This window comes from Aptenodytes patagonicus, chromosome 10 (assembly GCF_965638725.1).
Source record: "Aptenodytes patagonicus chromosome 10, bAptPat1.pri.cur, whole genome shotgun sequence".
NCBI classification, from domain to species: Eukaryota; Metazoa; Chordata; class Aves; order Sphenisciformes; family Spheniscidae; genus Aptenodytes; species Aptenodytes patagonicus.
Genome location: NC_134958.1, coordinates 13244740 through 13271677, shown reverse-complemented (window position 1 = coordinate 13271677; position 26938 = coordinate 13244740). Strand labels below are relative to the sequence as shown.

Below are 26938 nucleotides of genomic sequence, written 5' to 3'. Positions count from 1 at the left end.
ACTGCTCCTCAGAGCAAATATATTCTTCCCAAACAATTCTGTATCAGTTACTGCCTGGACAACAGACTGGGACATCTACAGGACAAATCTGCACGCAACTCATCCAACTCACCTCCGCCTTATTTCAAGTTACTGGAGAGGTTCCCGAAATTCAGGCCATGCTATGGTGTCTCCAATTGAGGATCTATCCAGCCGTGAGTTGTCCAAAACCACCATTTGTTTCTCAACCATCAAACATGTCCGGGAGACCAGACTCACAGACAACCCCTGTGCAAGGCTGATAATGCAAACTGGTCCTACTGGGCAGCTTTTAGGGACATCGTCTACTCTGCTCTTCCCACTAGCACTGATACCCATTGATTTGCACTGATAACCATTAATTTGCACAAACACAAACATGCACGGTCATCTTCACAATGTCCCCATCGCATTTTGTGTTATCAGACAGATCACAGAGCCCCGAGCAAGAACAGCTATGGAAGATTTTCCTCTCACCTTCTCCATTCGCTCCCTGGCTCTCAAACTGTCCTCATTTACCATCCTCTTGGAGACAACTGCAGCCTACCAGGAACTCATTTATTGTCTTTCTAAGGGTCCTGGCTGAGATGGGAGACAGCGGTGGTCCCTCTGGAAACCCCCCCGACTGCAGAGCGCCCAAGCAGACACTGCTGCGGACTTCAGCCGGGGGCGGGGGGGGAAAGAAAGACAATTAACCCCCCCCCTATAATGCGAATACTTTATTATCAATGAGTGACTGGTATTAGCTTTTTGTCTGGGTATTAATAATATTTCAAAAAACCATACATCAAAATTAGGGCTTTCTCCTATTTTTGCTGTATAATTTTTCTTTTTTAAAAAAATCTGTATTGAAAGAATTATATAAGCCAAAGTGCATTTTCTGTTTTTTGTCCATATACACATTGCACCATACATAAATAATTACATTGTAAAAATGACTCCATAATTACAAGTATAATATATATTTTCATATAATATATAAAACTTTATATTAAATCTAGGTAGATGATATTTGGGATAGTCTGTGTCTTTTTTTTCTTTTTCCTTTCGTCAGAAGCTGACCGTTATCGATTGTTACTGAGTAAAATCTCCAGCCAACAAGGACATGACGTGATAAACTGTCTTGAGTAACATGGCCCCCAGCCTTTGGCGAAGCTAATCCGCACGCTGTTCGGGTCATAGGGCCCGTCTGCGTAATCCAGATCGGACGTGTGCTGCAAGAGGCAGGACTTCTCGTAGTCAAACACCTTGATGGAATAGCCCGGCATCACCTTGCGCACTATCAAAGTCCTACAGTTGGGGATGTCCAGTGTTGGGGAGTTGACGAAGATGGGATGCTCGCTGCGGTTGTAAGCCCACACACCGTCCGGTTCTTTGCTAAGTAAAATCCCATAGCCGATTTTACTTCGAGTCCTTCTCACAGTCTCACTCCTGTTTTCCAGGTTTAGCTGTCCGAGGCAGAAGCCGTTTCCTTGAGGTAGGTCATAAAATATACTGACAGACTGTTCGTACACTGTGTAGAGGCGGCCGACGCGCGTCCGGTGCTCCCAATAGGCCACGTTGCACCAATGGCTCCTCTTCACGGCATCAGGCGACGTACTGGCATCTGTGGGTGGAAGCAGAGGAAGAGTCAGGGTTTGCTGTGACTGCCTGGGAAAAGACAGGTATGGAGGGTAAGCAAATGGGTGGAAAGAGCAAAGCTCTTCCCACCCATCGGCTTTGCTCATGTGGGAACTGAACTTGTGTTCAACCCAAAACTTTTGTTCAACCTGAAGCCCATCTCCAACCCAAAGCCCGTCTCCAACCCAAAGCCCATCTTCAATTATGTCAAATGCCACCAAGAAAGAAGGCTCAAGCAAAGGCTGGTGATCCAACGGGCCACCCACTGGCTCCCATGGAGCTTAACACCTCTTTAAATTGAACAATTTAATGTTCAATCCTGCGTCCAGCAGCCGGGACCCTGTGTACTCAAGATATGTGCATTTCTACCACCAAGAGCTGGCATGGATACTGTACCACTGCAACTCAGCCACCCCTGAGCTTGGCGGGTCCCCAGGCTCCTTCAGCACTGCTGTGGTGGTGTACCCCCATTTTCAAAGGCCAACTTGTGTTGAGCTGAAACATAGGGGATGTCCATGAAGTGCTTGGATGACTGACCCGACAGTTATCTCTGCAATATAATATTCTTTGACAGCGATGCTGATGTTCCCACGGGGAACATGAAATCTGAGGAGGCATTTCATGCCAAGGGGGAGTAGTTGCTATGAACTATACATGTCCTCCTACAAAGCCACTGGAGCTCTTTCCAGAACAATGAAAAACGTCTCTTCTTTCTAGGAATTACATTCAAGGAAGACGGGAGGGACGCAGACTGCCAGAAATCTGTTTAATTTATGATGCCTCCAGAAGGAAGACGGGAACTCTCAGCCCTAAAAGAGCCCCAAAGAGAGCGAATTAACCTCTTGCTGAACATCATTCCTGCTCCTACCATACCAGTTAACAGAAAACCACCCTGGGATTTCAAGCAAGGAGCTCTGCTTCGAGCCAGCCCTGCTCTGTGCCTGGCATTAAGCTCCCTGACAATATATCACGCGCCTGTGGCCTGCTGACCCCTCTGCCTTCGTGCCATCATGTCCGATTAACTCACACGTGGGGTGATGCCATTATTTTGCTTCAGAGACCCTATTGACGCACTGGATTTCAAGCGCAGCCCTACAGCCCCGCTTCTTTTCAGGCTCAAATTACCCCAGAGGGGAATGGGCTCTCCTCCCCATTAACAATCTTTGAATTAAGCGGCTTTGTTAGAGTTTAACTTGAGTTGTAACTATACAAATTTAAGGGGAGGGAGATGGGGGGAAGGGGGGTAATTGGGCAAGCGGGGAGGCAGCGGGGCCGGCGGGATGTCCTTTGCCATGGGCAATGCTCATCGTCTTGCACCATCACAGGTCTAAACCACCCCGAAAATGCCAGATTGGCCCCTTTCTCCCCCATCATCTGTTTATATAATTTTTAGGACCCAGCATGGCCGCCAACAGCCCCTTTTCGGTTTGATGCACATTTTATCCAGAACTGGGAAGGAAACTCTGCAGCAATCAGACATTTCACCCCACTGGGAAAAGAAAGACCATTTCCCTGCATTTATGGCAATCCTCCATGGAGGAGTGAGCCAAGCTCTGTGCGCCCTAATACTGGAGTGGAGGTGATGTCCTGGGCCTCCCAAAGGCATGGGAAAAGCCCTGCTGAACACAACTGGGTAAGATGTGCCCCTTAAATTCGCAGTTAGTGGCTCTGCACAGCAGGGAAATGGGTGAAGACCTTTGGTCAGAGCAATGGCAGCATCCTGGAGCCGGGTGAGATGAACTTGGGTTTCTTTCTCCCAAGGACCAGGTCCTGTCCCCCAGCCACAGCCCTTGTGATGGGCTGGGACACTCCACCACGTCCCAGTGGCACTGATGGATCTTTGTGTCTCCGTGCTTCTGAGCCATCCTCAGTGGAAACCACTCAAGAGTCACTCTGTAATAAGCTCATCCTAATGCTGCACTTTGCTAATGACAAAAATGAGCAAAACCAAAGGTTTTTCCCCATTCTTACTCTTTGGCCAGTAACTGTATTTCCTTTGCCATCTCAAATGACCCCCCTGCATCTGGATCGCCGGGAGTTAAACAAACAACCCAACTTGCTCCGAAAGGGTAATGACCTCATTGGCAAGTGCATGATGGATATGTTGTATCCAAGCACATCATTAAATACTGACGACTGGACTTGACTCTTCCTGAAGTATCCCATGATGCCTTGCAAAGCACCAGCCACGCAAACATGAAGTTTTAGGGAAGGGAAGGAAAGGAAGATTCAAATGTAATTCTGGGTTAGAAACCTCCCCAGCTGCCTAGTGCCAATATGATGCACTAAGATCTCCACCAAGAACAGAAACTTTGATGAAATTGGCAATAAAAAGTTTCAGAACCTCTTTGCAGCATTTCTGCAGCAGTTGCAAAAATGATGTTAACCAAGTTTATGGCATTAACACAAATCTGACCCAAACAATCTTATCTAATTGAACATTACTGAAGCAAGACCATCCTTAGCTAAATCTGTACAAACCCCTGAAATCAACAACTTGGCATGGACGAAAATCGTTTTGACCTTCTCTGATAACATCCCTTGGTCTACCACCATGCAGACTGTCAGCACATGTTGCTCTTTAAAATGCACTGTGGCAAATAATGCCGTATTTTAAGAGGTGAAACAAGATGTAGTTCATAAATGATGAAAATGGCACGACAGCAGAAAGAAGAGGTACTGAGCAATTGAGCTTCATCTGCAGGTACATCTTCCACAGCGTCCAGTTTCCAGTCATCTTTCCCCTGGGACATCATACAGTTGAGATACCCACAGTGCCTTTCCAAAACTCTTCTCAAATGCTAAATTTTGCTGTTGTCCCACTCGAGTGATGCTGGGGGGCTACAGACAAGCTCAGAGCTTTTCATCTGCCGGGCCTGGAGGCTGGTAGCAATTACCAAGCTCTGCATCTGTTTAACCTCCCAACCTCCACAAAGCCCTGCATGCCCATTAGCTAAGTTGGTTTTGTTCCATTAGCTAAGTTGGTTTTGTTATCACATTTTTTAGAAACTAGCACTCAGCCCCTGAATTTCCCTTACAGACTAAGAATGGGACAACTTCAAAACTCAAGTTCCCCCATCAGTTGAATTAATTAGGGGAATAGTCAGCAATAGACATTTAAATAGGTGTTTCCCATGGCTTATTGCAAATTAACACTAGTGGGGGAAAGCAAAGCAGGAGGAAACCAGTGTATATTCTACAAGAATATCGTGCTGTAAGTGCCACCATCCCTGGTGCCATCTCCGCTTTCCAGGAACCAGCAAATATTTTGGTAAAGTCACCAATCTACACGCATGCTGAAAACGGGAAGGTTTTTTTCACACCTCGTGCTTTGATGCATCTAAAATAGCCTTATTAAAATCACTTCCATGCCATTTATGGCACGAGCTTCAGTCCATCTATCCATCTCAGGGGGTGAACCCACCCCCTGCCAATGTGCTTCCGATCTCTGTCACCCCGTCACAGCTCCTGCCTGGCAGTGACAGCTCTGCCAGCTCAAAGCACTCCTGGAAATGTCCTGTGCTCCTTCAAACGGGTGAGGACGTGAGTTTTAGGTAATTGCACATCAAGCAGCTAAAAGTTTCCTTTCCACCCCACTTTTCCTGGCCAGGGGTGAAGAAAGACTTTAAAAGCCATGAACCAGCTGCAAAAGCAACCTGCCCGTGGCCCGCAGGCAAATAAAACACCCCAAAAGGAGACGGTTAAAAGGCTCATCTGAAAAGCCTCTGCCTCCGGAAAGCTTTCGGCAGGCTCCCTCTTCTCCCCCAGCCCCATCCATCGCCACCCTTGCCGGCTGCCCCGCTCCCTGTGTCGCGGCGGCGGGTTCCTTTGCCTTCTTTTATCTCCCAGCGCACTCAACCAAATCCTGAAAAGATGAACTCATCTCGCAGCCCTGACATAAAGCAAGCACTTTAGCAAGCCCCTAATACAAGGGGGCCTGCGCTGTGTCTTATCCCCTGCCAAGTATTAGTTTCGCCTTCAGCTATTAGCCACTACCACTCAGCAGACAGCAGGGGCGGCCGGCAGAAAAGCATGTCCTCTGCCTTTTAAATAAATATTCCATTTTTCCCTCCTCTTTTTCCACACTGCCCTTTATGCACAGACAAGAAAATCCACTTTTTTTTTCCTTTTTTTCCCTTTCTGCTGAAACAGAGGCAGGCTTGTTAGCTTTCTTTTTGAAGAAAGAAAAATATTTTAGTCCTGCAGTGCCTCCCTTGATGGTATACGCCGCATTTTTAACAACTATCATTGTAGGCAGCTACAACTTCTAACAGCTACATTTAGGCTGGCGTCAGGGCTATCTCTTCCATCAAAGCCACCTTTATCGATCAGATGGACGGGCTGAAACTCTGTCTCTTGTTTACTCGTTCCTCCGAGTCGCCGTTTCCTCCGCTGCAGCACTGCCTCGCAGCAGACACATCCAAAAGGAAATTCAAACAATTTAAGATAAAAAAACAAGATAGGAAGCAAGACAGAGAATCAAAACCAGAACTTAACGGGAAAAGAGTCTTGCACGGCTCAGGCAGAAGGAATATGGGTACGGGAATAAATGCAAAGAGCAAATACTGTAAATCCTCATGGTGTTAGCAGCACTGCTGCTTTCGCTCCCTGCAGAGTGTGGAGGTAAAGAAAATAACTTGAGGTTTTAGATTATTTATGATTTGACAGTGCTTTATGTCAGTAAAGTTCAAAGCAGTGCATTAAAACAGAAAAAGAAAGATGCTTTTTTCCAAAACAAAATGCTGCACAGTCCCACTGCTTGATGTTGCACTTAAAAACAGGATGGAAAACATGGGCAGATCACAAAACACACAATTAAAGTATCTCTGATTCATGCTTTGGCTCTTCCGAAGCCACAAAACCTCTTCTCAGCAGGTCAAACGCCCCCCACAATATATGGCTGCAAGTAAGATCTTGCTGCGCAAGGAAACGGGGGTGAGAAGGGAAGTTTGCTGTGGTGCTTTGAGGAATATTCCCATTTTTGCACGGACTCCTGAGGAAACAGTCACAAGTGGCGCCATGTTGTTTTTCCAAGCAGAGCCGCCCGTGAGGAATGGGTGATGCCAGCCGCTCCTTCCCCACCTAACCCCAAACCACGCTCATGGGTTTTTCAAAACACATTTAAGAGGCACCCACAGGGAAGACCATACATGTAAAGAAAAAAATCACTGCATGCTCCAAACGTGACGGGGACTCAAATGCACATCTGAACACCTGAAGAGATGAAGTGGGATATTCAAAAGTGTCCCCACAACTCAGCCCACACCCCATTTTCATGTCCCACCCTCCCATACTCCTGCATCTCGGGGCAGCCTAACACTCCTCTGGCCATGGAGTTCAGTTACAACCTTTCTCAATGGCCAAGGTCTTTCTTCAGTTTTATTCTTTGAAGTCTGTAAGATATATTCCCAGTCTTTTTTCTCCCCTCTGCCGTAGCAGACACATGCTTATACAACCCAACACGCAGGAGCATGGAAGCAGGATGGTGTCCTGGTCCATACTGTTATAGTCATACATGGGTCACTGTGAACAAGGTCCAGATAAAAAGCCCGGCACAAAGAACACGCGCATTTCCCAAAAATCTTTTAACGGTTCACCAGGGAGCCATCAGTTAAAATAATCCCTCACTAATACCCTTAGAAACAAGCTCCAGGGCAAGGAAGGGGTTAAAACTTTCCACAGCAGAAATGGAATTTTTATGGCCCTGCAAAAAAAAAGAAAAATTAATTGTCAATCTGCCCCAGCAAAGCTCACAACCATTTTTGTTAAGCCAATATACTTAAAATACCTCTGCCTTACAAGTTTCAGCTGGAATGCATCACTGTGGCCCCCTGAGAGCCCCCGTGCTGCAACCAGCACCACGGCATCTACCCCTGGCAGGAGACCCTGCCCGTTCGGGGAGGGGGGAGAAGCTGAGCGTTGCCCCCAGCACGAGGCTCCCCCATGCAGATACCCTGGGACACAGGGCCACAAACCAGCCACCATCTGTCCATCCTCATTGGGAGCAGTGGGGTAGGACTTTGAAGGCACCTTCTCAACCTGGGAGGAGCTGCAGCCATTGGTGAGCCACGTCTTGGTCAGCAGCCACTTTGTCAGCTGATGGGAATGCTCCAGCACTGGCTCCACCATATGTATTTAAGGCAACATCCCAAGCCCACCAGCAAATGAACGCAGGAGGCTGGGCAGGACCTGTCCTGCTGTCCTGTGATGGCCCTGGGGACACCGGAGGAGTGGAGGCAGCAGGAGGTTCTCCATGCTGTCCCCCATCAAAAGTCAGGCAAAGTTCTGACAAGGACAAGGACAGTTTGGTACATTTTTCTAATCACTTCTTGGTTTCTCCGATGAAGCAAGAAGCTGTGTGTTACAGCAGGACAACAGGCTTGTGCAAGGAGGTGGCAGCTGGGTGCAAGCAGGAGGTTGGAGAGCCCTAGGCTTCTTCCTGGACCTTTTCCTTAAGGCCCAGAATCCACTGAGGATCCTTTAATGTCCCAGCTTTGACCAAAACAAACTTGCTCCCTGATTCACAGAGGCCCTGAAAGGCTGTCACTAGCTCCCCAGCTGATGACAGAGGTCAGCCATAGGGACAGCAATCTAGACCTTCCCCATGCTGCAGAGCATCAAACTCTCTCCAGGCTGCTGGTTTGCTCTGCTGAGAGAAATGTAAAGATTCAGCTCAGCTCATACCTCAATTATAAAATAAGAGTGTGATTTCAACCGTGTGTCACCATCGTTGTGGCTCAAAAGGGTCCCAACTCCTCCAACCCCAGCATGGTTCCTGGCATGTTCCTCACGTTGGATGTGGCTGTTGCGCAGCCACAGAGACCAGTTCAGCTCACTCATCCAGCAAAAACCAACACCAAAGAAAGCACCGCAGACAGCCGAAAAGAGCCCTCGCTGCAACCGTACCCACCATGAAGGAGGCACCTTCCTCCTCCTCCTCCTCCTCCTCCTCCTTCACCTCCAGCCTTTACCTTGGAGCAGAGTTCTGGTGCTCCCCAGCCTCCTTCCATGAGCCGATTTAATTCGTTAACCCAGCAGATGATTAACTCGGAAGAACACTTGCACTGGGTTAATTAATTAAATTAGTTCAAAAAAGGGTCTGACGGGCAACAGAGCCAGTGGAAGAGGCGCGTGGAGAGGCCTGGGGGGAAAGGGGGACATTTCCATGGCAGCCTAAGAAACAAAAGCAACACAGGACAGGAGCCAATGCCAAGAATTAGGATGAAAACAATTTTCTCTGCATAAAAGAAACCACTCTGCAAAATCATCAGCTCATGCTAATTTTTTTATATCCTTCAAAGAAAAACACATGCCATGTTTAGTTCTGCCCGGAAATTTGTAAGCCATCATCAGCTAGCTTATTTTCAAGATAAACTCAAGGAGTTTGTTTCTAATGTACCTTCTCTGGCCATTAAATATGCAGTCCAGAACATGATTTTAAGGTATTTTAGCAGGTTTTTTCCCAGCTCCCCTGCATGGTTTACAAAGGTCTTTTCAGCCAAGGGTGAAAAGTCCTAGAAAGTAAGAAAACTGGAAAAGCCCAACTCAGATATTTTTCCCTGACATTTTTATGCGTTACTTCTAAAGGCCAATGTTTTCAGAGATTTAGGTGATTTTTTTTTTTAGTCGAACAGTCTCCATATAATCTCAGCTTCCCTTGCTCACAGCTTTCGCAGGTACATTCATCGCTTTTATGTTCGTGGGCTGTGCATGTAACTGCTTTATACCTGGCATCTAAAAGTTAACACAACAATGTAAATACATCTTCAAAAGGAGCCCAAAACGTAATCACCTACGTTGGCTGCCAATTATGAAAGCACCAGACCTGTCATCAGCCAGAATTTGGCTGAGACTTCTCCACTGTTGGAAAGCCGTGCTGGGTAAGCCCAAGCCCAGCAAAATCCTGGGGTTGTGCTCGGCACCTCTGTGAGCACCCGCAGCATCCCCGCTGCCTGGCCGTGGGTGCCCCCACCCTGTGCCCCAACCAGCCAAAAAAATGGGGACAGAAACAAGCTGGTGAAAGACATGGGGATCAGGGCAGGGAGAAGGTCTCCACTAATAACTGATTTTTCTGTAAAATTGGGAGGTTTGCTGAAAATCTTCCGAGCATCGTCTAGTTGGGGTTGGCTTTTTTCTCTGCCTCCCGCTGCCAGCTGGGCAAGGCACCAACTGCACGCCAAGGTGGGGGGAAGCCTCATTCCCCAAGTGCCCTCTGCAGGAGGACTGCGAGGGTGGGGGATGCTGGGACAAAAAAATGGGGAAAAAAATCCCCTTTTTTCATTTTTAGGTTGAGAACTCACACGTTTTCAGCTCCTCCAAACAACTGTGTACGCAATCCCCTTTTTTTTATTCCCAGAGCCTGAAAAACGCCAAGAACCCAGGAGAAATCACCCCATAAATCACCCGATGGCAGATTTCCCTTTTAGCCGCCGCCACAACGTCCAACACTCCCTTCCCCGCGCCGCTCCCGCCTGGCGCCGCGCCAGCCCTCGCTATTAATTAATCCGAGGGCCGCCTGCTGCAATCCCGGCTACACCAACCGCATCCGACTTGGGCTGGGCAGAAGTTGGGCCGGCCAAATCCTGCAGCACCTCCTGAGCTCTCTTCTCCCTTTCAAAGCCGTTCTGGTTTTGCAGAGCAATTTTGGGTGCTCTTAGACATCGCGACTGATGCCCTCGGGGAGGGAAATAATTTGCTCAATGACCAGAGCTGCGGCAAATCGGAACATCCTGCCGTGGAGGAGAGACTCTGGAAAATGGTATAAATAAGTAATAATAGTTTTCGCTCATAAAGCAGTTTCGGCTGAGTGCTTCAAAGCATTTTAAAAGCAGAAACTAATTAGTATGTCCCTCTGAAGAGAAACAGGAATAACACTACTTTCCGCCTCCATCGTGCCTCTCAGACAGAACACGTCAGGTGCCGGACTCAGCTCGCGGCTGAGCCTGGCAATCACCTCACCGGAGGCTGATGATCCAGAGGTGTGAGGCTCGGGCTCTAACTGAACCAAAGCCCTGTCTGGTTCACACCAGCATTAAATGAAGGGGTTTCTGCTGGGGTGGAGGGGGCACTGAGGTGATGGAGCTGTTTTGGGATGCCCGATGCTGAGCTGGCGAGAACGCTGCCAAGGCGGCTGCAGAGATGCCTCTGAAGATGCTCGAGCCTCCCCACTCCCTGCGCTGCCACACTCGCTAAGAGCATTGGAGCATCCCCGGCGGCAGCAGGACCACTAACGCAGCACAAGACACATCCCTCCAGCCACTGCAGAACACCTTCTCTGGAGAAAAGCAGCAGATTAAAAAAAAAAAACCACCTTTTTTCTCCTCCAGTTGTTAGATAATATGAGGGCATTGAGCTCCTCCAAACAGAGGGCTGTCCTGCAAAGGCCACACAGCCAGGCAGCACACCGTCACCTACTCATACTGCTCTCGGCACAGCCCCAACCCTGAATTACAGTTCAGCTCCCTCCGGTAGCACCCAAAATCTGCCATTTCCAGAAGGTGAATACTCAGCTGTTCCCCTACATAAGGCCTCCTTCCCAGGCTGGTCATGCAAAACCTGCTCCCCAAAAACGCCAGCAAAGCTGGAAACTTTGGGCTTAAGTGCTTGCACAGGACACGGGAAACGAAGCAGGCTGCGACTGCAGTAGCTTTGCTGCGCTTTTCTATTTTTACCAACCAGAAAATGAGCGGAGATGCTTCCCTGGGTGGAAAATCAAAGCAAAACCAAATAAAATGTCACCATCAGATATATTTTGAGAGTCTGCAATTGTGCTCCAGCCTGAGCCGTTCCCTCCGGGGTGAGAACGAAACTAGCCTTGCCCCGCTATCGCACCTCTATCGGATTTACGACTGAGAACCAGCCGCGGGGTTTCGGAGCGGAGGCAGACGACGTGAGAAGCAGCAAGCGGGTTGAAAAAACCCAAGGCCACCCTGATTTCTCTGAAGCGAGGACGTCGCGCAGCCACAAGCAGCATCCTCAAGAGAAGACCGAGGCGCTGGAGACAGATGTCTGTCGGCTTGATGCCAATACCACCGCAAATATCAAGGACTGCGAAAGCTTTAGGAAACTATCACCAACCTGGAAAACAAGCAGCGATGGAGGAGTGCCGGGCTGGGGAGGCTCCCCAGGGGCCACGAGCAGGAGCCCATCAAATGTTTTTCTCCATATGGGCTGGGAATGAGCTGCTTTGCTCCTCCCTGGCCAGCTGGGTGCAGAGTCTGGCCCCGGGCAGCCACGAGACCCCAGTCTGGGATCCCTGGGAGAACAAAAATCTTGGGCTTTCATCCCAAACCCCCGCCAGTACCCAGACTGGCTCTGGGTCCCCCATCCCAGCCCATCCTCTGCTCCCCAAAAAGGGCTCTGGATGATGCCTCCCCTTGCCTGACAATTCTCCCCCAGCATCCTTAAAAAAGGCTTTTTTTTCCAGCATGGTATCAGTGCCCTCACATATATGGGAAGCAAACAGGGGTTGAGAGTGAAATGGAAATTCAGGCTTTGTTCTCGCTGGCCAAAGCCCAAGATCCTTCTCCCGATAAAGCTCTCCCCGAGACTCACTGTCTGAGCAAGCCCTGCAAGACCGGGAGCCACATGTCACACTGCCTGTGGTTGCTTCAAGTCCTCTCTCGTGGCGGGTTTGCCCAAGTTTTACAGGGAATTAAAGGATTTTGGGTGCCAGCATGGCCTTTGCAAGGAAACAATCCCCCTGGTGTGCAAGCCAATTTGGTCACGCTAAAAGGATAAATGTGTATGGGGAGGTCCTGGGGCTCATATCTGTTGGGGAGGAATTAAAAGCAATGGGGATGGAGTCCGTATGCGGTATGAGCAGCCATGGGAAGAGCCCAGCGATGGGCAGCCGGCGAGGCAGAGGCAGGTCCCCAATCCTGTGGCACTGGTGGGGAGCATGGGGAGGGCTCCTGCCTGCTGGCTCGCACACGCATGCATGTCTGCACGGCCGCAGCTGGGCCGTGAGGAACGTGCAGAGGGATGCGTGCATGCGTGTGCACCCACACATGCCAGAATTTCCGATAGGTAGTTCATGTATTTATGTGTAAACATCTTCTGGGTCTATTCCAGCCCTTACTCCAAGCAAGCAGCTCGCTCCACTGACAACTGCTCGTGGCCAGCATCCATGGGCTCTTACTCCCACTTAAAGGAAAGACTAAACAATGACTTAAGCATCTCAGGATTTAAGCCCCATAGTTGGTCACTCACATTCACAGTCAAAACAGCAAGGATGCTGCGCTGGCAGTTTCTGCTCTGCAGGACGACCTACACCACCGTGAACATCGTGGGTAATATCCCTTGTGCCATTTGTGTGCCATGGTAGATGCACCGGGAGGGGTCTCCTGGCCCTTTTTCTGTAAAATCCAAAAATCAGCAACCCAGAAGAACAGATGCGGCACAGGGCATGCATTTCTCCTAGCCTGGGTTAAGATCACCCCCAAAGACCAAACATACCTCGTATTGTTTTTATACTCCCTGGAATGGCGCTGTAAGCCTATTTAAGTTCAGATAAACAGTAAGAAAATTTGTGCAACAGATAAGCAGGGGATGGGGGATGAAAACCAATGTATTTGCATGAAATCCACAACATCTGCAAGCATTGCTGCAGCCCAGCGAAGGAGCGACGTGTGGCCTCCGAAAGTCCCTGAAAGCATCTTCACAATCATCTCCCAGATGACAAAATTCCTAACCCTGTATTTGCACATGGAGAGTGGAGGTGACTCATGCTAATTACCCTCCCTGGCCAAGAAGGACTTGTTTTCATTTCTAGAAACCACAGTTTCTTATAAAAAAGGAAAAAAAGAAAAGGAAAATACCAAAATACACACACAACTCCGTGGGATACATCCTGTCCTGCTGTACTAATACAAATCCCAGACACCCCAATACTCCAGCTTCACTCGGGATGTTCAAAGAGAAAAGGATTAATGAGTTATAGCACGGACACAGCCAGAGACGCACGGCAGAGATGCTGCCAGCATTAGCTCCGGGTCTCCTGATTTCCAGTAACCATTCAATATAACCCAGCTAAAATAATTTGTGCGTGTATGAGCGGAGCTCCAGAAGGGTCTTCGTTCAGATCAAAAACCCTCCCACCTTTCTTGGACAAGCTCTCATCTTTCTTACAGGGCAGCTGAAATTTAAAGCTAAAAATAACCTTTTCAGGACCGGCCTATACAGGGTTCATGGTTGCAACTCCTCCACGAGACGTTTCGGGGGGGAATGCACAGGCTGCAGTTATAAACTCTGCAAATTAAGTACCAAAGTAAACGACTTTCCCATCGAGAGGAAAATGGGAAGGAGAGCAGGTTGGGCTCTTTGTAAATCAAGGACAGGGAGATTAACGAAGCATGTGAACACTTCGTTATGGCTAACAAGTTCAAGACTGCACACCCTGAACACAGCTGAGCGCTAGAAGAGAAACGTCAAATTCTTCCCCTCCCCTCAAGGGAAATTGATTTTGAAAAATAAAGCAAGGCATATTGGGGGGAAATAGGCATGGTATTATACATTAAAAAGGCAGCCTGTCAGCAGAGACTCTTTTCTCTTCTCCATTCTCCTATAGGTCACATATATATAAAAAATATCCACATGGATGCAAAGAACCCCAAAGAATAACTGAGTGTAAAACCAGGGTCAGGTATTTTGCAGAAATACATTCACAAAGCTCCAATGAGCAACACAGTTCCCACTTTGGACAATTTCTGCTCATTATTGCAACATTTCTGACTATTTCTGATGGGGCTGTGGATGATGTGGAAGCCTCATCATTCAACCCCGGTATTTGCACAGTACAAACAAACCAATGCTATCGACGTTATAAGCTGTCAAGTTCCTGCACTAGAATCCTTAAATTGTTAAAAATAGGAAAGAAACTGCACAGTTCACATATTTTATAAAGCTGGGTTAAATCAACATCTGCAAAAAATATCCCTGTTAAACGAAATAGCAGGATTTCATTAAGTAAATTGCAAGTTGGCAAAAATTCTGAAAGAAAGGGAATAAGCCACAGCCAGCCCTGTAATTTAAACCTTATTTTAACTGTGACAGCATGACTGCGAGAGGCTGCATTTCCAAACGAAAAAATAAAATAAAGTCTAAAAAAAAGTACCTGTTCCCCCTGTTCCCCACCTCAGTGCACCACAGTGTCTGCAGTCATTACGCTAATGAGCTCTTCCCCACAGAGATGAAGAGGGTGTGGGACCCGCTCCTGGCCCTGCATCATCTGTATTGAACCCACCAAACCTGCAAAATCCAGGATTTTCTACCACGGGAGCACCCGGACGCCTGCGCAGCAGTGGGAGGGTGATGGGTGACAATGTCTGTGGAGCCCTTTGAGCCAAGCGGGCTCGGGTACACCCCCATGGGTCTGCAGCCCGCGGTTCCAAGCTGACATCGAGTGAGCCCTTTGCCTGGAGGCCGAGCAGCTGAAAGCTGGGATTAGACGGCTGCGGGTCTGGGAAACAGCTCAGTCAGGGCGACACTTCATCACTTTCTACATTTTAAACACATCCTGCTCCCCTGCACAAGACCGGGAGCAAGCCAGGGGCTGGCGTCTGGGGAAGGGCTGGTGGCACCTACCCCATCCCGCGCAGGCGGCATGGTCCTGCATGGGTGCCCATCAGGTCTGGGTGCCGTGGGGAGGGTCAGGTGGCAGCAATTGGGCTCCTGGCTTGAATATCCCAAAGAAGTCCCTAAAGGGAAAAGACACATCCTGCTACCGAGCAGGGTGGCGGTACTCACCGCAGGGAGATGCTTTCGGGGTTTCCTTTGGGACTGGCATTTTGGGGTGGTCGTGGCACCATGTGCACAAACTCAGGGTGCAACGCCACCCCAAGCCCCAGAGCTCCAGGGCTAACCTCAGCCTGGAGGTGCGGCCGCCCCTGGCATCGCCTGGGGCAGGCAGGGAGCAGGCAGGGCATCGCCTGCCCTTCCAGCCAGTTTTCCAAACCTGCCGAGCGCCTTTCCTGCCGGGGGTGACTCAGGCTGGGCTGGGCTGCGCGGGGAGGCTGTGCTCTTCCCACAGCACCGGCCAAAAGCCTCTGCAGGAGCCATCCCCACAGGGGACAGGGACAGGCGCTGCCTGGCTGGGTGGGCTCCCACTGTGGGGACACCCCGGAGGGCACTGTCCTCCGGGGCCGCCTCCTCCAGGGTAACACCCAGCACTGGGCACTTGGGGTCCAAATATTAGCTCCCAAATTACAGCAATTACAATTTTCCACCCAAAAGCTCTGCTGTCCCAGGGAAATCACCTGGAAGGAGCACTCTGGGATCAGTAAAATCTCTCGTTGGGCACATACTGAATCTGTTTGCTTTGAAAATAATTGCAAAACCTCAAAACAAAACCTAAAAACAACCAGTCCAATATGCAAACTCAGAGCTGAAGAGGAAACCTTTAACTTTCTGTTAAAGGACCGATTATTTGCTTACAACGTTTTGGCTTTGCTATTTTTCCTGGCACTTACGACACCCGAGTTATTTTGAAGGGCTGTTTGCTGCATGCGGAGCTGAGAAAACAGCGATCCTATTTCCTTTCTGATCTAAACATCCGTTTGCCGTGCGAGCGGGAGGACAAAAAGAAAAACCACCCTGTGCATCTCAGGAAGCGCAAAGAAAGGGGCGGTGGGTGCCAATGGGGAGGAGAGCAGGCAAGCACCCACCCCGTGCGAGCCAGCTCAGCAAGGTTTTCACCTATTGCCATCCAAGGGGGCATCCATCCCGTGCCGGCCCTGAACGAAAGGGAACAGCTGCCCCGAGGGCTCTGGGCCACTCTCCTCGATGCAGACCAAGTGAAGGACCACTGGCCGGACCCTCACATCTTCCTTAACACGTCTATGAAGGCAAAGGCGGTCTGGCTCATTGCCGCCAGTGGCTGCAAAGCCACCATCTTACTACAGGATTCAGCAACTCCTGAGGCTGAACAACAGGCAGTCATGCAGGAGGAAGCAAGAAATAGAAGCTGCACAGGCACCTCATAGGCACGCTAAAGATACAGCATCGCTGGAGCGTTGCAAAATTGAATTTGAGAGCAAAAGAAAGGCGCTCGTCCTGGGGCAAGTGCAAGGCAGAGCAAGCAAACCCCTGCCTGCTGCCAAAGCTCACCCCAAGTCATGTCCAGTGCGTGGCACAAGTCATCGCAGCACCCAGCAGCGAGCTAGATGCTGTAGGGGTGCAAGACTGGATAATCAGAGTAATTGGAAGGGCAGGGTTAAAGTGCTGGGGATGCTCATGCATCCATGAAAACCACCATGCAATGCCTGCCTGTGTCTTGGATGCCCCGTGTGTCAGAAAAAGCACCCGTGCCAAACCAGCCACCTACAAAGCACAATGTCAGCACCACCTGAACCCCCAAACCTCGTGACAGGAGCCCCCAAGGCTGCAAGACAGAAATCAAACCCTGCACAGAGACGAGATCTTGCACGTGCAATTGAGGCACCTCCAGCAAGGCGTCTCCTGTCAGGGCTGGGCAGCTGTGGCCGTCGTGCCTCCCTGTCTGGGGACACACACGTGTCACCCCCAGGACTTGTGCTGTCATTGCCACCATCTCCTCCCAGCTACACTTTCCACCCTTCGGTGAGCTAAGGCCCAGCTTGCTGTCATGTTCCTAAATTTCCTGGCTTTTGAGGATACAAGCCAGGTCATTAACATTATTTATAGGTTCCTGTGTATGAGTTTCCATTTGTTTGTCTGCTTAAAAACAGTTAGGTGAAAAAAAGAAATTCCTGGAGGTCAGACAGTTTAAAAAAAAAAACATGTCCATGGTCTGATGGACCTAAAGGATCAGCAGCTCCTTTAGAGACATAACTGTTTCCTTAAATGCTTATTGTGTAAATATTTAAGCTACTTTATAAAATTTTTACAATGTACTTAGGAAGCACAAATCTCCCCATCCGAGGAGGCAGGCCATCGCAGCGGGGCACGCTTAGACAGTTTTAAGAACACAAACAGGGACATTTCCAATGCTAATGCTGGACCCAAGGGGCCCTAAGGTCACAATCTTACGGCGATAATTACTAAGCTGATCCCCTTCACTCATCCCAAAACAGAGCATGGTTATGTGCAACGAGTCATTGCAATAAGTGTAACTCCAGTGTCACCGCTTCTAAAAAAAATCTATTTATGGTTACTGCGTAGTGGACAGCATTATGGATAGAAGTCCTGAGATTTTTCTCTTTGAAATGCAGCACCAGATTTAATGTCATACAGGCAAGAAGTATGTAAGTCCAAAATCATCCACTAATAGGCATCCATTTCAAGAATTACATGATTTTTTTTTCAAATGCCATGTGGCAGGTTTGAAACAAAGCCTAATTCGTTACAGCCAACTTCTGCATCCCTCACCGGTACAGGTGACTGCAACCAAACCAGCGCCAACCATCCACTGCAGCTGCTCTCGTGGGTGCTGTTTGGGGAGGTACACTTCTCAGAAGTGAGTATTCCCTTGCATTAGAAAAAAAAGATGTTGTGCTGACTGACACATCTGTATTCAGGGTGGTTGCCATATGGAAAGCCGTGCAGCTTTATGAGATTTACTTGGACATGGTGTTTCCCAGCTCGAATTCTTCAACATAAATGCAGATCTTCCTATCTAACGCAGGAAATAACATGTTTAGCCATTTTTCCCCGGAATGGTTTCTTTACTATAATTTAGGTGTGTTTGAGGCAACGACAACAACAAATGGAAACAGGGAACTGGAATTTTATTCACTTTGCAAAGCACAGCTTTCTGTTGTATATGATGAAGTGCAAAGAAAGTCCGGAAAAAACTTGTATGGGAGTTCAAACACCGATGCTTTAAAGATGAAAGTGCACTCTTCGATTAAATGTTTAAATAAAGTTTTCTCATACTAAATAATTTAAACATTTTCACATTCTTTGCATGTCTAGAAGCGTTGTTCACTTTTATTTATTGTCATAACCCAGTGCCCTCAGCAAGCGACCATGGCTATTTGAGGTAACCTGTTTTCTGAAGGGAATGTTCTTGCAGGAGAGTAAAAATTCATGATGAGCAAGGTAGCCCAACTCTTATTCTCTGACCCACACTTATTCTCCAACCACCATCATATTTTCCTCTTTTTCTTACAAATAAATTCTTCCACACTGCACGTGGGGACAGCCAGGTTCTGCTCCAAATATTGACCAGAAATTCAAAGTAACTCAACTGACTTCACCATGGTTGTATTTAGACAGCTGTAACTCAGAGCAGAAATTGGCCTGGGCGTTCAAATTGTCTTTTTTAGAAATGCTCGGGCCGTTCCAGTCTGCCGTCAGTGATGAAGTCAGCCTTACTCATCCAAACACAGAGTACGGCTCTGCCATCAGCGCCATGAAACAGCTCCAACAAGCTTAAAATTCGTGCGCGATTCCTTCTTTTAATGATGCAACTGCATTCAGTGGAAGGGTCCAGCCACAGACATTTCGGCCATCCCCTGCTTCCCAGCGATAGCGTCTCACCAAGGTTATTTTAATGCTTGCAGACAACAGTGACGGCAAAGAAACAAGTGCCCTGCTGCCACCATGATGTGAGATGCTGGGAAAGCTTTAAAGTGACTATGGAGCCATACTCAGACCATGCAGACCTGGGATGTCTCATTCACTGAGGTGCCCATCTAAAGTCCTTAAGTTTGCTGAGGAGGTACAACTCTTGCAACCGTGAAGCACAATGCTCAAGCCCTGCGACGCAACGAAGCTCTAACCTGCCCTCTCCCAGCCTACGCTACAAAGCTTAAAGGAACGAGTAATAGAGAGATCCAGAATAAATGGGGATAAACTTGTCATGAGTCAATTCAGAGTAGAAACACTGGAAAGGTTTTTATTGCAAGACAACACAGCAGTAGCAAAGGAATGGAAATCTGAATTTCTTTTAAGATAGAGCTTGATAAACATAATACTGTTTCCAAAGACAGAAGGTAACTGGGCTAAGTCACCCAGCGTGCTGTTACCAGCCCTTATGTTCTTACTTCCTTGTAAATCCATCACTAAAGAAAAAACCAACAACCCAGACCCAAGGGGACATTAGGCTTCATGAATCCCGAGTCCCGCTCAATGGTCAGGGTTCCCTGATGGTTTCATCCCCGCTGTACTCCACTAAACCTCTCCCCACGAGCTCGCGGGGCTGTTTAGTTAGCATGTCCCAGTATAAAACACTGTATTTATTTTGGCACTATACATTTAGAAGGCCCTAAAACCCAAATAAAGTCCATTCCCCTTTCTGTGTATCTCCAGCTATTGACACTGCTCATGACCAATTTGCAAAACCAAACAAACGCACGTTGTGTAATAGAGCTGGAAAAACAATCAGGAAGGGGCTGGAGATCTGCTCGCAGGTTCCTGCGGGGAAGGCTGGAAGGGGCGGCAGCCCAGGAAAAGATTACAAGAAATTAAACTTTTACTCTGATAACAACAGGCGCTATTTTCTGCCCATGACATCATGCTCCCAACCGCTATTAAACAATGGAGATAGTCCAGCGCTGGTTGAAGCCGCAGAGAACTTTGCTGTTCATTTCAGTGGCCAGCGTGGTACACTTCCCTCTTTTAATAATTTTTTTTTTTTCTTTCACATGTCTTGCAACCAACAAATGCCCTCCGCTGGCTCGGCTGACACGAGGATAAATCATGGCATCCTGGGTCCATGCAAGCAAGCCCAGACCTTTGTGGCTGCACTCCCCGGCACCAAATGATGAGAAATAAGCACTTTTGGGGCACAACTCATCTGACTTTTAGACTTCTGCCTTCCAGGGAAGATGAATCGTGCCCTACAAGTGGTTTTTTCTCCCTTTTGACTGCAGTTAAGTATCTAGAAGAACAGCTCAGACATGGACATTTGTATTAATCTAAGATTAAGTGTGAGGACTGCTACCCAGACAGCATCAAAATGGCCCCAAAATTATCAGCTCTTTAATTACACATAAAAGCAACATCTCACTAAGGTAATTCGAATCTTACGGGTAGTGTGTCATCCTCATACATTACTCTGGACATGAAATCAAGCTGGAAATGGGACTGTGGATTTAAATACATCAGTGGATCCTTCTACCTGCAGACACAAAATTGCTTTGTAATTGGTGGCATTTAGCTGCACCTGCATAACTAAAGGATGTCCTCAGAATTCAGTATTTTTCAGTATTGCTAAAAACAAAGCACACCTCCATGCCCTGAAGAAGGTAAATGAGATATCCCGATGGTCTTTTACAGCTATAGCCCACATGCTCCAGCTTTGCAAAAATGAAAGTGGCCAATATAAGATTAAATGGACTATTTAGAGGAACCAGGGGCTGAAAAAGCATGATGCTATGGTGTGCAGGAGACGGAAAAGTTACAACTCATATTCATGCATCCCCTATCTCAGAATCAATTTTTAAAAATAAGAGCTGCCACTAACTTCTCTTGCAGGTTGAAGGACCCTGTGATGGCCAAACTCATGCTGCTGCTGAACAGAGACCCATCCCAGCCACAAAAGGGTCTCTGCATCAGTAGAAAAAGGGTTTCCTCTTGTGTGCAATGTAGAAGGCAGAGCATTGATTCTTTTTTAGCCCTGTTGCTAAGAAAGACATCTACAAAAATAAGTCCTGCTTGCATCCCCCCTTATGCACATCCTTGTTCCACTCCACAGCGTGGGCGACATGGTAGAGGACGGGGCGAGCAGTGCACAGCCCCAGGCACCTTCCCCGGCAAGAGCCTGGCCTCAGCCAAACTCACCTGGTTTCAGGTTTCCTTACAAACCCCAAAACATAAATACATTCCTAATTCTGCTGGTGAAGCTGAGCCAAGTTTCTGGCAGGGCTGTGTTTGGGATTGAAACAAGGGGAAAAAAAACACAGTGGTTTTGACCCAAAACCAAGATCTCCCCCCCCAAACTTGGCAGTTCCCACTGCCTTTTATTTTGTCTCAAAACTCAAGGCTCAAACACCCTCCTTCGGGAAGGGGTGGGATTTTCAGAGCCCTCTGAGATACCCAGCTCCCCGCCTGATGTTGGACATCTTGATGGACGTGTGCTACAACAGCCAGCACTTCTCCAGTGCAAAGACGAGGCAATCACAGCTTTTAATGCAGCAGAAACCCCAAAAGGATGGGAGCCCATTCCTAAGCCCTCGCTGCAAATCCCATTCGTGCCCAGAGACGAGTGCTCGCAACAGCGGCAGTCGGAGGCTGCACACAAATATAGCTGCAGGCATCTTTCCGACTGCTGCAAAGTCAAGTTTAAAAGCAGGATGTTTGGCTGAGCTGCTCTTCCCTCAAATAAACACCCACAACCTTACTCAAAACAGAGAGGCACTGCTCTGGGAGTACTTGAGTCGCCTTATTTCCAAAACCCAGCCTTGATTTTTCCTCCTCGCTGCAGGACCGCCACCGGGCTAGACGGTACCTTGGGAAGGGAGCGATGGCCAGAGCACTCCAAGGGCATGCAGACATCCTGGCACACATAGGCAAGTGTTTTCTCATCACCTCTTTTGCAGAGAGCTGCTAGGTTGAGCTAGCTAAAAAAATAAGTGTTTCTGAAGCTCTGAAGTGTTGAATTATTGAGAATTTCTCCCTGCATCAGTGTGCTTCATCTCACCAGAAGAAAATAATTCAAGGTATCAGGGTGACCTGATCCTGGGTCTGGGTCTGCGTCTAACACTTGGTGCTGCCTTTGTAGCACCGATTCAAGTCAGTTTGGAGACCACAAGTCTCCAGTCATGTACGACTCCACACCACACACAGCAGCGGCACCAGAGCATCATGCTGAGGAGATGCAGTCCCATCCCTGTACCATCAATTAAGATGGGATAAAGATACAGCACTTTGGAAAACCATTTCTGCTGCCTGCATGTTATACACCTTACACAATATTTCAGCTTATTCACATTACACAAGCATTAAATGCAACTTTGAAGGAGAAGTAAGTAATAAAAGCTCCAAGATAAGCCCGCGCTGTTTCCTTCAGGTGAATGCACTCACCCAGGCACTGGAGAAAGGCTCTTTCCCTCTGTTAGGGCAATAAACCACCACCACTCCCATTTGCAACTCCCTTTGCCATCCACAGAGCTTGACCGAAGGGCACTGCCTTGCGCAGCTGGCAGAGACCCCTGCCTAGGTGAGGAGCCCAAGCCAAGACGTTAAACCTGATGTACGTTTCGGCTACAACCCCCAGTTTTCCAGTTTGTGCTGCCTGCACCAACTGGGCACTGAAAGATGAACCCGAGCAGGTATTTTGGTACTTAATGAAGCAGACCAGTGTGAGTTGTTAATGCTTTAACCAATTTCACTTGCAGTTAAATCCTCAACTTGCTTGCCTGCCTTGGAAGCATCCTCTGAATGCCTGAGACCTTCCTGGGTATTTTAACAGGGTGGAAAACACGGCTCGAAATCCCAGCGGAGGCTTCCTGTGCTCAACACACTCAAAACCAGGGATCTGCACTGAGCCAGCCTGACCCGCAGAAGAGCTTGAGAAACAAATAAGCACCATGTCTTAACAAACCTCTAATCAAAGCAAGCTTGTGTTGCGATGGCTGGAGGCAGCTGAGCCACGGCAGTGAGCCGAAAAGCCGTGCGGCACATCCCGCATCCCAGTCCTCCCTCCGCACCGCCTGCACAGGCACCCAGGCGATGCTCTGACGTGGGATGGCTCAGAAGCCAGCCCAAAACCCCAGGCATAAAAACACCATGTGTTTCAAAGAGGACAGAGCCAGGAGAAAAAGCATTTTGGAGGCTGAGAGAGAGCCAGGCGGCAGCAAGAAGCAGGGGCTGAGCACGCCCCGGCACCATGCGGTGCCAGCTTCGCCCTCGCCTGGCCCCTCCGCGCAGCTTGCTCCTGCCTCCAAGGGGAAATTTGCTTTGCGAGCCAGCTGTTTCTCATTGTGTGCCTCTCGCAGCCTGCATGGGGAGAAGAGTGCCTGCAGGGAAGGGGAGAGGAAAAAGGAGGGGCGAGAGTATCGGGATTAAAATAATATTGTGTAGAAATCTCAATGAGAGGGAGAAAAGGGGGGGAGAAGAGAGAAACAAACATTTTCTGCAAGGCAGTGATGGAGCAGCATTGATTCGAGCTGTGGCTGATCTGGGATTATCTTCTGGCTCTCAGCAATGTTCTGGTGTTGGTTAGTCTGTCCTCATTTAAACCCTGATTGATCGTATCGCATACATCCAGCCAGGGCAGCCCCTTCCCATCGGCGAGATAAGGCAGCCCACAAGCATCACCAGGAACGAAGCCTCTGCACTTAATGTGGACAATGCACTCTCTGCTCACATAAACCTTCATCGGTTTTGTGTTGGGCTCTGAAAGCAACTCTCTTCAGCAGCCCAAGACTTCGGAAGGTGACAGCCCTTCCATTAGCACCTTTTTTTTTTTTTTTGCTGCTGCTTATGTATTTTAAAATGAACAATTAAAATTTGCAGCACACTGGGATGTGCATGCATATGTCAGGCTAGATGGGAAAGGGCTTCCTGCCCCACCGTGAACAAAACCTGTTTGGTGACAGATGTGATCCAAACATGCAAAACACCACAATGTTAGACAGGTTCTCACATTTTTGCTTTTGAGATTAAATTACTTTTGGAAAAAATAGATTTCAAGCCAAGAATCGGGAAACTTTGCAGTATTATTTTTACTGTTTACCTTTTTATAAATAATAGCTACGGTCCGACTGCCTCTCTTGCGGTTGACTTCTGACTGCAAAGATCTCAGTTGAATTTTCTGAGACCAACTATCCCTAAATCTCCAAATGCCACGCAGTTCACCCGCGGGCTCCTTTCGTCCGCAGCCAAAGCAAGCAGGAAAGGGGCAGGGAGGGAACCACGTTTAGGACTGTATCAATCACAGAGACCAACCCCAAGGTGACTGCAACCATGCAAAGCCCTGGGAGGAGGCGAGCCTGGCGGCTACAGCAACCACCACAGCAAAGCAAGATACCGGTGACCCCTCCAAACTGCCTGGCGCCAAAATGCCCATCTCTCCAGCCCCAAACACCTCGCAGGCTGGGTGGCCAACCTGCCCCAGTTCCGCATGCCTGGTTTTGCATGGAAGCCTCATTCAGGATAATTAAAAAGCCAGCTATACCCCCTATATATATATCTGCTTGCCTCCATGCAGCCAGTGCATGGGAAGGCTTAAGTGCATCCTCATGTGTGCGTTACAGGACGGGGGGGCAGATTGTACACCAGCACATGCGAGTCCCTGACGGAGCTCCGGCACTAGTTTCCTATCAGGAATGAGCCCTGGGCATCCAGTTTCCTTGATGGCTTCGAAAAGCTATGCTCAGCTTTTCCTTCCTGCAGGTTTTAACGAAGTCATTAGTTGACGCTTCCCCGCGAAGCAGCAGAGCTTCACGGACAGCAGAGCTCAGCATATAAAATACCAAGTGCAAGCAGCCTTTGAAGCGAAGCCCTTCAAAGACAGACACATACCAAATCCACTGAGGTTTTTTACACAAACAAATTCAGCATGGCAAGAGCAAAACTAATTTGCAAAGATCTTTAATGTTAAAAGTCTCAAATGACCAACCCTTTCAAGCACAGCTGAATTCAATCCGGCTCTAAAGGTCCATATTGATGATTCAACGTGGAAAAGACCATGGATATTTCAAAATATGTGGCTGTAATTACCTGGAAATAAAAAACTACTCTAATTTTCTTGTTTCAGTGGCGAAGAAGCTGCCTAGAGTGCTCCTATTCTAAAACCAGTGATGTGCAAGTGACTTTTTTTTTTTGAACATACTTTTGCTGACATTTCCCTTTCATTAAAATAGCTCAACAATGGGGGGAAAAGCAACTCACCATGCACATAGGATCTTTACCTTACTTTGTACTCGCAAAGGAATTTCCTTGCTCTCCTCTGGGGTAGAAGTTTCCACAGTCACACGTGAGTGGCTTTAGCAGAGCGTCCTGTGGCATCCCAGAAACTGGTTCACTCCCTTTTTCCAGGAGACCACCATAAATCTTTCAAGGCCGGGTATATATCAGCTCGGGTAAGAGAAGACAGATGCGACGCACTGCCAACGGGGTGCAAACGGCCACCCCCCTCCGTGCTCACCCCGATGGGATGGGGCGGCCGTTGTACAACACGGCTGCCTGCAGACCAACAGCCGTCCCCAACACTTGGCACGGCTTCAGATGGACGCCTGCGCGCCTGCCAGGGATGGACAGAGGCTTTGCCGACGGGCAGCACGAACACCAGCTTCCAGCACAGACCATCACTCTGTGCAAGCATTGAAATAAAGCCCAGTGCAAATGGAAAAGTCGGATGGATTTCCACGCTGGGAACCTCCCACGATATTTAAAGATGGGCCACATCAGAAAAGGGCTTGTTCTGGGGTCTGGTCCTCCGAACAAGCCATCACATGCCTCACTGGCCAACAACTTTGGGTTTTGGTGGGGCGGGGATGTCCCCACCAGAGACGTGTGCTCGGGAAGCAAAACACACAGCCTATCACCAGCTCACTGAGCAACACGAAACAGCCCCAGAGTCTCCTCTTGCCCACCCCTCATCCCAGGATCAGCCCGTCCCGTGAGGACAAGAGCTCACACCGCAGGAACACTGATGGCTTTGGCTGAATTAGGACGATGGGGACCAAGTGATGGAGTAAGAGCCAGACCGGTCCCATCCTGTGATGGGGACCCAGAATCGGAGCAGCCCTGTGGCTTGGTCCCCTCAGTGGCTGCCTGAACTGCTTCACGTTGGCCTGTAGAAAATGCCGCCTCCCCAGAGGCCATGGCTCCACGCTGGCAGATACTGATGCACGGCAGCCGTCCCAGCACAGGGATCTGATGGGCTTATTCATACCATGTTCATCAGTCGCCTTTGATGGTTATAGGACTGCAGCAGGTCAGTAAGTTATACCTATAATTCGGACTGACTGACCTATTCACTTCCTTGCATGCAGCGTTTCCCTAGAATCCCTGCAGGAAAACTGAACAAAAAGGGAAGAAAACAATACGAGCAGACATGTCTGGGGCATCAATGTCAAAGCCCTGGGTGAGGCTTTTGCCAACTGCTGTTGATCTACTCAACATGTGGCACCTAACAGCATGCAACGCTCCCTGCAACACCCCTGCATTGGCACGGCCACCCCAACCCAGCTCTTCCCCTTGCATTGGATCCGGTGAGCAGACTGAATGTGCCGTGGATGCAACGCTCACCCAGTGTCCTCACCGGCACTGCGGAAACCCAGCAGAAACCCACCTGAGATGGAGGAGAAAGCCCCCAACCAGGTTTTGCGAACTCCGGAGCTAGCTAGAGCTGTCACCCTTGCCCAACTCAGGCCCCAACCATAAAACAAGCTCCACAATAGTGTTATTTATTTTTTTTAAGTCACAAATTATT

General features: G+C 48.7%; 1 protein-coding gene across 1 annotated transcript in view; it reads right to left on the bottom strand.

Moving 5' to 3' along the window:
* Positions 1-722: 722 nt before the first annotated feature.
* Positions 723-26938, bottom strand: part of SMAD6 (SMAD family member 6) — a 44556-nt gene continuing 18340 nt past the window's right edge. The window contains exon 4 of the mRNA XM_076348100.1: positions 723-1624. Coding sequence (XP_076204215.1) covers positions 1083-1624 — 542 coding nt within the window. The 3' untranslated portion in view covers positions 723-1082. The remainder of the gene's footprint in view (positions 1625-26938) is intronic.